General features: G+C 51.7%; 5 protein-coding genes across 5 annotated transcripts; 4 read left to right on the forward strand and 1 right to left on the reverse strand.

Annotated features, from left to right (window-relative positions):
• Positions 1-161: 161 nt before the first annotated feature.
• On the forward strand, positions 162-830 carry JN550_008992 (uncharacterized protein; the record flags this gene model as incomplete). The annotated part of the gene is made up of 3 exons (XM_049321015.1): positions 162-588; positions 647-747; positions 807-830. 3 exons carry the CDS (start codon positions 162-164, stop codon positions 828-830), a joined length of 552 nt encoding a protein of 183 aa, XP_049169108.1.
• A 2,908-nt stretch (positions 831-3,738) lies between these two features.
• On the forward strand, positions 3,739-4,784 carry JN550_008993 (uncharacterized protein; the record flags this gene model as incomplete). The annotated part of the gene is made up of 3 exons (XM_049321017.1): positions 3,739-3,750; positions 3,988-4,617; positions 4,668-4,784. The coding sequence occupies 3 exons, from the start codon at positions 3,739-3,741 to the stop codon at positions 4,782-4,784; spliced, it is 759 nt and encodes a 252-aa protein (XP_049169109.1).
• Positions 4,785-7,724: 2,940 nt separating this feature from the next.
• On the forward strand, positions 7,725-9,896 carry JN550_008994 (uncharacterized protein; the record flags this gene model as incomplete). The annotated part of the gene is made up of 3 exons (XM_049321018.1): positions 7,725-7,898; positions 8,017-8,550; positions 8,604-9,896. The coding sequence occupies 3 exons, from the start codon at positions 7,725-7,727 to the stop codon at positions 9,894-9,896; spliced, it is 2,001 nt and encodes a 666-aa protein (XP_049169110.1).
• Positions 9,897-10,606: 710 nt separating this feature from the next.
• Positions 10,607-11,878, forward strand: JN550_008995 (uncharacterized protein; the record flags this gene model as incomplete). The annotated part of the gene is made up of 1 exon (XM_049321019.1): positions 10,607-11,878. One exon carries the CDS (start codon positions 10,607-10,609, stop codon positions 11,876-11,878), a length of 1,272 nt encoding a protein of 423 aa, XP_049169111.1.
• A 77-nt stretch (positions 11,879-11,955) lies between these two features.
• JN550_008996 (uncharacterized protein) lies at positions 11,956-13,419 on the reverse strand (the record flags this gene model as incomplete). Its single annotated transcript, XM_049321020.1, has 2 exons — positions 11,956-13,288; positions 13,352-13,419. The coding sequence occupies 2 exons, from the start codon at positions 13,417-13,419 to the stop codon at positions 11,956-11,958; spliced, it is 1,401 nt and encodes a 466-aa protein (XP_049169112.1).
• Positions 13,420-13,519: the final 100 nt, after the last annotated feature.

The raw sequence follows: 13,519 nt of genomic DNA on the forward strand, positions 1-13,519 counted from the left end.
CTGGCACTTGTACAAGTCATCCATTCAGTAATGCTCCTGCTGCAGAGAGGTCATTCCCTACAGCTGCCGCCGACAACACCACATTCATTACAAAGGGATTCTTGAAGTTGCCTTTTCTCATATCCCTATTCTGGTCCATCTCTTGAAAGTCCAAGCTTATCATGTCGACTGGGTTCAAAGTCAGCGTTGCTTTACTATCCGACCATGAGATCCCTACTTGCTTCCAGATCCTTTCCAAGTCATTTGGTCACGATGCACCATTTGTTGACATGTACTTCCCAGGCCACGATACACCGTCGGGGCAAGCACGGGGCTCAGAGCGCTTGAAGCAATGGAAGCAGAATGCTGACAACTCCACATTCTTGAAGGCCATCACTCGCTTGGAACCCATAAATGAGGAGCGCATCATCGGCTTCGCCATATGGACATACATGAAGGAGCCGCCGCCCGCAGACCTAGTGAATGTGGAAGACGTCAACACTGTCTGGCCGGATGAAGATGACCGTGAGTTCATGACTCAGCTATGGAAGTCCTATGTAATTCCCCGGACTCAGGCTATCAAGGGTTCCCACGACAGAGGTGTTTACGGTAGGTACCAAAATTCACTATTAGTCGACTCAACCATTTCCTGACTTCTTTATTACAGTTCTTGAACTGCTAGCTGTACACCCAGACTATCAACGTCTTGGCGCAGGCACAGCGCTTGTTACCTGGGGGACCAAAGCCGCAGATAACCTGCGCATCGAAGTAAGCCATTCACCTTCTCCTTCCAGGTGTGGATGACAACATATCAAGACAAGATATAGTCAGACACCATTCAAAACCGCTGATCTCTGAGCTTGGCAGGCGGTCGTTGAGGGCACTCCAGCAGGACGGCACTTATACGAGCAATGCGGCCTCCATCCAGGCGTTGAAGAGATGAAGTTTGATGTGGGGAGCGAATTTGCTTCAAGGCAGAAACCCAACCTTTCATTTTTAACGAGAAAACCTCAAAATGGAAGTGAGTGATAAACGTTTCGGAGCGTTCGGTCGACACCAGATATAGCTTTACCTTTGGAAGCCCCAGTATCTACTTCTTGTCTTGAAGGCCATCATGAACGTGCCAAAATTTCTGGCCAATATTGCCTGTATAGAGGCTCATATGCTATTGAAATCCTAGGGACATCTTGTTTTGTATACTGTTTGCCTGGGTAAAGAAGTTGACGTTGTTCTCAACCCATAGGCTACATAGACAATGTTCTTCTATTGTGGCTTACTTCGACTTGAGAAATGGGCTTCCGCCTGTGCAAGGTGCCTTGTTACCGGTAGCCCTTGAGCTTGAACACACGGTGTCTTCGCATTTCCATTTTGTTTCATGTGTTGGAACTACAGAGGATGTAGACGGTGCCGGTAATTTCGAGTAACCACACCATCACATCAAAACATATGGTTAGCGAAGAGTCCTAAGACGGGAATAACTATTCGTAAAAAGAGAACGGAAGTCATGCACATGCGCAAGCATAAGTCAATATCGCCATAAGAAGTTAGAATTCTTGTCCAGAGCTTCTAGTCAGTAGCTATTGGAACCCACTTCTCGTCGGCCGAGCTTAAACTCCCGAAGAGAACTCCATACAACGGCGAGAAGTTGCCTCTGGTATGAACACCATCCCGGGATCCAATTCCACCATTCAGTTACTTTGAGACCCGGTTAGCGAATAAAGTGGCAATGGTTTGTGCAGATGATTATAAAACTTACCTGACAACACTACAACCACCGACGGAGTTAGCAAAGTAGAACGCATTAGAAGAAACGGCATGGCATTATTACTTACGTCGAACTATTGAGAGCAATTAGCATCTTCCATTCTGAGGTCCATATCAAGACGGGAAAATGAAACTTACAGTGCAAGACTCTGCTGATGAGCAACCACAGTGTTTGCAGTCAACTCGTGCTTCCAAGTCACCACCAAGTGCGGCCGGGCTGGCCATGGCGAATCCAGCCAGAAGGGTTAGAACAGTGATGGAGAACTTCATGTTGGCTAAGTTGGAAATGTTGAGTCGGCAGGATTAAAGGCTAAGGCTGTGTAGTGCTTTGTGTGAGGCAACCTAATGAGCAGTTCCATTTTCAACCGGTGTTTCATGCCCTTAAGTAGTTCTTTCCCCTCATAAATTCACCGCCGGCCTAATAATGAACTTATCCCGTTACGCAACTGAGCGATCAGTATACCAAGAATGGTCAGCATCTTACGCCAGCAGACGTCATGTACTACATATATGGTCTCACTTACGTCCGCGATACATCTAGAGAATCCCAACGTAACGCTATAGCAGATCATCCTCTTAATATTGGACTGAGAATAAAGTTACCCGATAAGTGTGCAATTAGGTATATATAGAAGCTATTCAAGACGTGTAACCAATCAGCACCATTTGGGCTGAGTCAGTCCCGCCGCAACAGTGCGTGTAGACTATGCAAGTGGAGAGGGTGGTAAGCATATTACGCTCGCTCAAGCTAGCGTCTAAAACGAAAGCGGACAAAGATTTTTGCGAGATACTCTTCTCTGCCCGAAAGTACCATGGGCAAGTGTTGATTCAAAAATCGGCAGAGATCATCAGACCGTAGCTTAGGCTATCGGCCCTCGGCCTCAGTCATTGTCAGCCCGCAGATGAAGGACTCGGTAGTCGGCCCCGGTATTGGACAACTCTGTTTGACGGACGTGATTAAAGTATTGTCAGCCCGCAGGTAAAGGAATCGGGGCCCGGCTCCGGACCCAGGTGAGTCTAGTGAGATCTGGGGAAAAGGTTTGCGTCGGATTGGATATCACTGCCAAGAGCTTGCGCGAAAAGTACCTAACCAAGACCTGGCTGACAACTCGCGGCGTGGCTTGTAATAACTCTGCACCGCCGTATCGTTGGCATCATGCCATAAATTGCGATTGCGGAGGTCCGGACGCCTTCTAGTAAGTCTCCTTGATGCCGCTGCCGATGTTGCATTGCTCACGACCAGTGCATAGAACCGACGGTGAACGTGAAAGTTTGCAGTAAGAGTCGTAAAAAAGAGCATCCAGTAAGCAGATTCTGTTGTAGATGTTGGTCCACAACGTACCAAAAGCTTGCGATCAGGCTTGGCTTGGCTTGGCCAGTTGATTGCTGGAAAATTTGCTCGGATCTTCGCACTTGCTGCTCAACATATAAATAAAATTAATGCGAAAGCATCTGGATTTATCATTACTTGAAAGAATAAAATGTACCTCTCGGAACCTTTTGGGTCTCTTTGCATGTTCTAAATATATTTGTCGCAATGTGTTGCCTTCACTTTTGGCGAGTTCTCACTCATACATCATTGCATATTGTTGCTGATCTTTATTGGATAATATTCCATGCTTTTGGGATTTAATAGGAAGCACGGCGAATATCATGTCTTCTTTCAATAGTTCGGTTAGCAATGTTGAAACAGAAACTCTGCCGTGCTTTCAGCTAGTGGTATTCAATAAGTGGGAGTTCCACTGAGATTGTTCCATTGACGATTTGGCATGAAATGTCGTAATGACTGCGTTGAACTCGGCAGCTACAATGCCCTCATGATGAATTAACTCGGGCTTGACTTAATGATAAGAAGTTGTGTCCTGCAAGATTTGATATCAGACGCTTACCTTGAAATGCGTCGAGAGTTCAGATAGATCGTGGCATGAGTCCAAACCCTGCGACAGTTCAAGAGGGGAGCTGATACAAATCCGCTCCCGTTAGGCTTGAAACAAGATGCCTGGGACTGTAAGTCTGATACATGCTTTAGGAGGCTTGACTGGAGTCCATAAGGGTATACACTCCAAGGCCAGTCTCCCACCATCCATCTTTCATTCAGAATAGCAAGACTGCCCCACAACTAGTACTAGTGGGACCCCTCTCTTTTCATAACAAATACCCAAATAGGTACTTATGCGTAACTAATTGTACCGTTTCATTGGTCATCCGAGACAGTGTGATTGATGGCGGCTACGGGGACTAAAGAAGCGATCCTCGATTGCATCCAAGAGGCTGCGCGCAGCTGGGGAGCGCAGTCGGGACTACGCCTACTACCTGGAACTGCCCCTCCTGCGGCACTCGCAGGAGTCGCCGCTGCCTTGCCGCGAGACACCTGCCGCCTTCGAGGCTGTCAATTCGAGCTTTTCGGCTACAGTGCATGCCCTCTTCGACGCTTTCCACGACTTTGAGAAGTTGAGCAAGACACACGATGGCAACGAGTTCATCCGCAAAGGGGGCCTCGAGCTTGATCTTCACGTCGTCAACCAGTCATTCGACCGCTCCCCGGGAGGCGTGCACCGTGTCTTCCACTCACGCCGTCTCTTCCTGCGCGAGCACGAAGAGGGCGAAGAGATCAATGACGAGTATGCCGATCAGGGGGGAGGCGATGAAGAGCAGGAGCGCGATACGGGCATATTCCCTACAGAGCCCCTACAGTACAAGATCGAACCCCTCCTCTTGGCTTTTACCGCGGCGTTGAAGAGCATGCCTGCTTTAGAGGGGGCAGAGCTTTTCACCTACCTGGCCTGGCAGCCTTCGCAGGAGAGGCAGCTCGAATACGAAGGCAGCGACGAAAAGCCCTATAACCGTGAAGATCGAGCTATCCATAGATGGGGTGTAAGCTACGCTCCGGAAAGGACGGTGCTGTGTCGCGATTGACATGGCAGGTTGGAGCATGGAGGCCAGGTGACAATGTGACCCAGTTGTTTGACGCATTGGACGGGGAGGACGGCAAGGTGGAGATTATGTGGAAGCCCTTCGAATATATGATCATTAGGGACTGAAAGACAGCGCTCAGATTGCGGTTTTGAAAAAAAAAAAAAAAAAAAAAAAAAAAAAAAAAAAAAAAAAAAAAAAAATTTAGATTTGGGAAAGATGCTGCAATACGCCTCGAGGTTGTTCTCAGCCAAAATGAGATATATAGTAGTCATCGAAGGCATGAATCGTGTACTTGTCCCCGTCGCAGGTGCTGTCAGTCGACTTTGGGCATGCTGGTAAATTGGTCGATTGTGCTTGTTGCGATGGGCCGACTTGTGAGCCCGCAGCTGGACGTCAGGCTGTCGTACCCGGACTGGCTGGCCACGACGTGGCCGTAAAAACAGGGGGAGGGCTGTGCACAGACGCAACTGTTCCGCAATGCAGAGGCTGCAGTTACCAGGCATTGCATCTTCCCCGGTGGTGTTGTCGATGTAGTCGAAGGGGCTTATACGAAAGCCGCCACCGGATCGCAATAACGGCCCCTTTGCTGCCGACAGGCCCAATCGAACGAGCACTAAAGCAACCCTGGGATGGAGGCAGTCCCAACCTCGACCTTCATATCACCCTCGGCGGTCTGATTCCCGCGACTGATCCGCACCGAAGACATCTAGCTGATGATTGTATAGAATTTTAAATTCAAGGTTGATTGAAAAAAGAATAAATTTAGATAACTTGGACCATTACGTTTGTGCGGAAATCCTCTTGTACCTGGTGAGCGCCGTAAAGCCATTTAGCATTTCCACATCTCAGTACAGTTCAATGGCACAAGGCGTTTGATCCAATTGCTTCCTATGGTCTGAACTGGTCTATGTGGATCGATCAAGTGACGGCTCTTCAGTAATCTTGCTCCTGTCCTGATTTGTACCAAAATTAACTCTAATAAGGTGCATTCAGTAGATATAGCACGATATCCAATGTCCTGGAGCAGAGACTTGAACGCATGTACCGCTCCCCGCGTCGGCCGTCTATACAATAAGTAAAGGTCAAAATGATGCATCCGAATCCTGAACAGACCCAAGGGTGTCCATCTATCGTTGAACGATGCGGATCTTATGCCAGTGTCTTTGACCTTAGCCTCTAACAAACAATTGAAAAGTTCAGAATCTCGTACTAGCGCTGCAACATGCAAAATGTTTATGCCGTTATTGGTGGCCATGGGAGGTGAAGCTCCTGGCTGCAACAATAATCGAGCCACGTCTGTATTGTTCTCACGGACTGCTATGTGCAGTGGAGTGAGCCCGGAAATGTTTATGATTTCGAGGAGTGAACCAGCTCCATGTTCCATAAGATTATTGAACTGAGGGGCAACATCGTGGCAAGCATTCAGGATGGTAATCACAGGACTCCTGCTTGCAACCTTACCTACCTAAGAGGCTGAACAATATCTTCCATACCCTCATGAAGTCTATCAACATGAGAATGACACTGGAGCGTTACTCAAAACTACGCGTAACGTGTTCCACAAAATGGACATGCAAGTCATAGGATGGGATATTGCTGCCGTTCAAGGCGCACCTGGAGATGGTGCGCAAGACGGATATCTTGGTGGAAGCCCACGTACTGCAGCCTGGCACAAGCTCCCTTCTAAGCTATATTTACAGCCCTCATCGCGATGAAGCGCGATCTGGCATAATTCAATGCGTATGATCACGCCGCTACGAGGGATGAGGACGTGCAGCAGGAGGACCCGTGGATTGAGAGGCTTGATGAATGCGACTCATCGAACCATACGACATGGGTGTTAGGCAACCAGCCAGGATGCGCCTCAGAGACTTTGATTGACATCGCTAGACTACACCGAACTTGGGGTGTTTAGTGTCGGTAGAGATAGCGAGCAGCTCTGCGTTGTGGAAATCGCGAATGTTCCGTGGTCCACGTCGTCAAGTCATCAGCGACCGAACGACCAGCGATTCCATATCGTGTCCATGATGCGGACGGTAGCCCTGAGGATTGGGGGCTGTTTCGGCCACGGGGACTGAGGCGAGCTTGGCATCAGCCTGGCTTGCTCGGCGGATTGAAGATAAGACATTCGAAGGCCAAGGAGATGCCTCATTGAGCTTGTGAGAACAACTTGGCACTGATGCCTCCGCATTCATGTCCTCAGGAGCGCAGGAACCGGCGATACTCGGACCTACCTGCTGCCTTCAGTTATTTCTGGTTGCAAGGCCGTCGAATATGTGCCCCAAGGTTCGGTGAAAATGGGGTACGTATGGTGTGGCAACTTTGGGGGCACAGTCGTGCTTACTTGTATTGGTAATACAAGTGGCGTGACGAGGACTTATTTCGAGAAAGAAGGCTGAAATACGTCAGGATTGTTAGGGTCGAAAGAGGTGCATACCCAACCCAGCTATGTTGCCTACATACATTGAAACGGTATGTATGGTGATCGATTTTGGCGGTGGCTATGCCGCGCCAAACCATGTTCCTCTGCAGGGCTTTTGTGTCATCCGGAATTGATTCCGACGGGCTACGTGCAGCAATCAGCGGACTATCCCAGCCCTATCTCCGACGAAGAAAATACACCTACCTAGAACGAGTGACCGAGCATGCGAGACACATTTTAGCCAAGATTCCCAATGGTCTTGGCGACAGGGGGATGGACGAGCCATGGGGTCGACTTCGGTCTGCTACAGGAGCTCTGCCGAGATCTGGGCAGCTCAGCCGCACCATGTGTCACCTCCAAAGGAGATAAAATGGACCGTGAGTTACCTGGTCCTCGGAACAACGCGAAATTGGAGTTGTGCAACCTGTTAAATCTGTTGTACACACTTGACGGGCAGCGGGATATTTACCGCGGCAGATCTCCCGCAGCTCTCGCAGCCTTGACTGCCGCATATTGTATACGTAGACACTTTCGATAACTTGGGCTGACTTGATCCGCCTCTACTGAGAACATCCTCACTCTGCTTGCGCAGCTTCGGGTCTCTGCAATACCTACCAAAGTCTGAATCTTGATACTAAGGGTCATGGATGTGTGGAGCAGGCTGTTTATCCACAACTTCAATGGGACAGATAGCTGGAAGCAGACCTGCGTCTCGGAGCTCGACAATGCGGTCAACAACGGCCATGCTGACAACATATTTGCTGGACTGGTCAACCGGGCAGGGAACTACGTCGATATTCGTGACAACAACACTGAGGTATGGGGAATCAATATGAATGTCTGTTATGAGTATTGCGGGTGGAATAAGCTTCAAACGGTAAGCCCAATCAACACCTCGAGCTCATTACCTCGCCCGACACTGACACGGTGTATAGGTTTTTAGCTTCAAGATCTTCTCGGCGGGTGCGACAAACTATCTCCTCCCGTGGCTCGCCTTGACTGCACAGCTACCGTTCGAGACGGGAGAACACAACGTGATTGCCAACTTCATGAGCTTCTGCATGGCCCTGGGGAGTCCGATGTTCATCACCTACTCCCTGATGGTGACGATCCTGAATCAACACTGGCTCCGGGGGCATTTCAGGGACCTGGAGACCCAGGGCCACATGCGTGAGACGGTCAAGAATGCTCGGATATTCCTCCAGGAGAGCCAGCAAGTGCCGCTTCGACTGTCGCAGGAAGACGGAAGTCTCGGGAGTCTGATAGTGCTCGCTGAAAACAAGGCCTGGTGGCAGAGACTCTCAGACAGCGTGCTCAGAACTCGACGCAGCGTCACCTTATCCTTGGTCGCTCAGATGTTGGTTGCTATTCTCTCCTGGGTGCTCACGGTGGCTGCGGCGTTTCTGTCATCACTTGGCAACCCTACGGAAGCACTCGTCTTGTCTTCAGGATCACTTTGGGTTTGGCTCGTAGGTCTTCTCCAATCACAGCCTCCATGGCACTTGCTAACCTCCAGTCTCAGATTCCAGTCATCGCTGGCTGGATTTCAGTTGGCACGCAGAACGACCACAGCACCATCGGCCTCGCCCTCTACAGAGACGAAGCATGCATTGCCCGCCCTGCGAGCTCATCAGGGCTTACTGGGCGAAGGGCACGGAATTCCTCAGCCGGAGCCTCGGTACAGACAGTCAGAGTTGATCCACAGGACCCATACGCCATGGGTGTCGGCTCACCCCTGAGTGAAAAGGGCGTGGTCGAGGAGATCGAAACCCGTGCAATAAGCGTGGCTTCGGTGAAAAAGGATGAGCAGAAGGGCTTCCGTATAGCCAATCATCGAACGTCAATGCGGCCGTTGTTAAGGACGACAGTCTCTGATGGGAGAGTGCGTCTAGAAGACAAAGAGCCACCAGTACCTCGGTGCTTCGGTTTTAGTGTTGCGGGTGATGAGAAGCAAGAAGGACCAGCGTTCAACTACGCTAGGATTTTCACCTGGTGGCATGTTGCCAATCAAGTGCACGGCATGTTTCAGAGAACCAAGTATAACCTCAGCCAGCGAAGAGACCTTTCCGGCATGGAGAGACCTGTCGGGGAGGATGGGAAGTTCAAGCAGAAAGACCTACAAGGTGACAGTCTCAGCGTGCTACAGTACTGCGGGCTTGCGACGAGGAGAGGCTCCAGTATCGAACTCAAGGACCTGACCGAGTATCCTCGCTGGGCTGAACTCGACTCCGCTTTCTGGCAAAGGATCCTGATTGCCGTGCTGATGGCTGTGTTCGTCCAGTGGGGAACCGTTGGCGCCGCTCTTACGATCAGCTATCTGACTGAAGTGAAGGGTTTAGGCTGTCGCTCGGGGAGCTATGTCGTCTATGGTGCCATGGGGACGGTGTCTTTCATGCTCATGTTCGCGTCCTCGTTCTTTTCGCATGCCGCCATGATTCAGCACCAAGCTCTGCATGTGGCGAGCAGAGACGTCGCGATCGAAGAGGAAACACCAGCGTCATTTCCCTTGAGCTTGACGCTCTATCGCATGTGTGCGGTGTTGACGCGCATCTCTGGGCGTATCCTGGTGGTCTGCAACACCATCTGGATCATACTGACCTCGTTCTGGGAGCTCATAGGATTCTTCAACAATTGCTGGTGCGACGGCGTGTCGCTGAGCAGAGGAGCCAAAGGCTATATCATCCTGTTTAAGACTGCAGCCGAGATGGCACCAGCGGCCGTCCCGGCTTGGGCTGGCGGTGTGTTTCTCAGCATCTTTGTCGTGGCGTCATCGTCGGCCGTCTTCTGGCTCTTCTGTCGAGGGAACCGCAAGTAAATTGTAGAATCTGACATTTGAAAAAGCTTGATTCCGTTGGTCGAACCAATGATAATACATTTCAAAACTGATGTGCTCGATTAATTGTTGTGGCATCATGAATCGCCCAGTCAATGCACACGGAGGGCCCCACAAGTGCGCACTTTCTCAGACAGCCGAACCCCGAGATGGCCACTGCAAAACTACGACCATCGTGGGTTCAGCTCATCATCATTTCAATGCGTCGGGATTTAGTTGGACGAAGAGTCCGAAAGAATACATGCCTATCCAGAAATTTCAACCCAACGCTGCAGCCCATCCAATACATCTCGGACCTATTTGCAGTTCCCATGGACGGTAGATTGTACCCATACCAACGCCCAAACCCAATGACGTCGTCGATTATTATACGGGGCTTGCTACACAACTAATCGACTCATATCGACGCCGAGCTGTGTATACCATGATGATTCACTCGCGCCGCTATAGAAACCCCGAAGACCGTGACTACTACCACATGGTAACTTGCAACAGGCGCTGTAATATTGGTGAAGTGTTAAGATAATCTATGAGGTGAGGCCAATACATAAAGCCCGTACTCACCGCGTACTTCAGGGGCAAGCACAAATATCCAGGTCGTAGCTGGAGAGCAATCTACATAATCAGTACTGGGCCCTGACATCTTGTGGTAAATACTCCAAGACGATATCTTGACCTACCAAGAGCCCATCATGGGCCTGAAAGTCCTCATCAACGGGGCGGGCATCTGCGGACCCGCGCTCTCCATCTTCCTGCAGCGGTCCAACTCTTCGCACGAGATCACCGTGGTCGAGCGCTCGCCATCGCTACGCGTCGCGGGTCAGCAGATCGACCTCCGCGCGCAGGGCATCGCCGTCATGAGGAAAATGGGACTCCTGGACACCATCAAGACGAAGACTGTGGCCGAGCAGGGCCTGACCTTCATCGACGCCAACGGCCGCACCAAGGCTGTATTCGGCAAGAACGACTCCGGCAAGGGCCAGCAGGCCTTCACGAGCGAGTACGAGATCATGCGCGGCGACCTCGTCGACATCTTGTACCAGGAGAGCCTCGAGGTCGGGCGGAGGGTGGAACGGGACGGGAATGGTCGGTGCGTACGGTACGAGTTCGGCAAGTATGCGACCGAGCTTAGGCAAGACGGGTCGGGGGTCGATGTCACGTTCTCCGACGGCACCCAGAGCAGATTCGATCTCGTTGTCGGCGCTGATGGGCAGGGCAGCCGGACGCGGCGCATGGCCTTCGGGAAAGACCTCTCGGAGAATGTCTTCAAGCCCCTAGGAGCCTTTGTGGCCTTCTTCAGCATCCCGAAGGGGGAGGGCGACGGCGAGATGGCCAAAGTCTTCCACATGCCCGAGTATCGCATAGTCAGCACCCGGACGGGAGACCGACCAATCACGCAGGCGTATCTCGCCGTCCTCAGTGACTCCGAGGAGCTAAAGGCATCGACTAGCAAGCCGGTGCAGGAGCAGAAAGCCCTCTGGAAGGGGCTATTCGAAGACTGCACGTGGCAGCGCGAGCGTCTGCTCGAGGGCCTCGAGAAGTGCGACGATTTCTACGCGGCGCGCGTTGGGCAGGTCAAGACGGAGACGTGGTCGAGCGGACACGTCGCCTTGCTGGGAGATGCCGGATACTGCCCCAGCCTGTTCACGGGCATGGGGACTACGGCATCCTTGGTAGGCGCCTACGTTCTGGCGGGTGAGCTTGCCAGGCACGACGGCAATATCCCGGCTGCTCTGGAGTCTTATAACAACGTTCTCCAGCCGTTTGTGACCGAGATCCAGAAGCTCATACCGGGAACCCCCAATATCCTGTATCCCAAGACAGAATGGGGCATCTGGTTTCTGCATACAGCCCTTGGTGTATTTACGACTCTCAAGATTGACAAGGCTATCAACATGCTTCTGCCCGAGGATAAAGGTGGCTGGAAGATACCGGAATACCCTGAGCTCAAATTGGAGAGTTAATGTCTATCTGATGATTCGTCGTTGCTAGTTTTCCGCTCAACCATATACCATATTCTACAAAGAGCGAAGGCAATTTCTTATTTCAGCAAATGACTGTCCGTGCTCGCGCCCTCGGGCTTCTTCCAGTGAACCTTGACTCCACCCCAACTGTGGTCGTTGTAGGCATTCTGTACCTTGTTGCAGGTCTCCAGGCCCCATTCGGTCACGCCAACCATAAGGCAGCTCTCGAACATGAAAGCACAGCTGTCCTTGCCGACCAGCTGAGGTTGGAGGTCCGCATTTCTCGCGCCCTCGTAGCTAGCCGCATCTGGGCCATGCCCGCTCATCACATTGTGCAGACTTGCACCCCCGGGCATGAAACCTCCCTTGCCGCCCTTCTTGGCATCATACACGCCGCCAATCAGGCCCATAAACTCGGACATGGTGTTGCGGTGGTACCAGGGCGGCCGGAATGTGTTCTCAGCGACGAGCCAGCGCGGCGGGAAGATGACGAAGTCAGCGATTGCCGTGCCTGCCTGGTCAGATTGGCAGGTCAGGACAGTGAAAATAGAGGGATCCGGGTGATCAAAGGAGATGGATCCGATGGTGTTGAATCTGCCCAGGTCGTACTTGTACGGGTAGTAGGTGCCGTGCCATGCAACGACATCGAACGGCGTATGAGCCTGCTGCGTTGTGAACAGCGAGTTGTTGAACTTGGAGATGATCGTATAGGTGTTGGATCCTTCGGCGGCCGTGGCGCCAAAGTCTTCACTGAAAGAAGCGACGGGGGCCTGAAAATCCCGGGCGTTGGCCAGACAGTTGGACCCGATGGGGCCGAGTTCCGGAAGAGTAAAATGCTTCGAATACAGCTCCAGCGCGTATCCACGGATGGGGCCAGAGGGCAGATGCACTTGATACTTGACACCTCGAGGGATGACAGCGATCTCCATGGGACGGACGAGCAGCCAGCCCAGCTCCGTCCTGATGTCTAGAACACCCTCCTGGGCGACGATCAAGAGGTCGCCGTCCGCGGAATAGAAGGCAGAGTTGGCGTCCATTGACTTGCCTGCTGAGAAAACGTAGTAGCCGACGCCATGCTTCAATGTAGGGTCACCAGCACCGGCAGTAAGGCGAAGGCCGGCCACGAAGTCCGTCTGTTCATTGTGGTCGAATGGATCCCATCGCAGCTGGTTGGGCACATACTTCAGCTTCTTCGGGCTGTACGGCTTGTCTGCTGTGAAAGGCCCGCTGGAGCTCTCCTCGAAGTTTGGGTGAGCGCACGAGGGCAGTATCCGGTAGAGCCACGACTGCTGGTTCTCATGCCTCGGCGCCGTGAAAGCCGTCCCTGACAGCTTCTCGGCGTACAGGCCGTGTGGTGGCTTCTGTGGTGAGTTCTGGCCTACTGGGAGGGCTCCTGGTACCGCCTCAGTCCTATACTATGTCAATATACCGCCCTAGTCCAAGTAGGATGTGAACAAAGTGGATGCGACTAACTCGAAATACGAGCCGAAGCCATTCTGGTACCTGTACTTCTCCTTGAAGTCAAAGGTGGTTACTGGCATCTTGGGCTGTAAGCATGCAACAAATTCACCGCTGTGGGTTTTAATTGCGGCGTATGATGGAACACGTTTCTAGCATGCGGCATCCCGCGAGGATCAAGAT

The sequence above is a fragment of the Neoarthrinium moseri genome, assembly GCF_022829205.1.
Source record: "Neoarthrinium moseri strain CBS 164.80 chromosome Unknown scaffold39_Wmoseri_CBS_16480, whole genome shotgun sequence".
In the NCBI taxonomy this organism is placed as follows: Eukaryota; Fungi; Ascomycota; class Sordariomycetes; order Amphisphaeriales; family Apiosporaceae; genus Neoarthrinium; species Neoarthrinium moseri.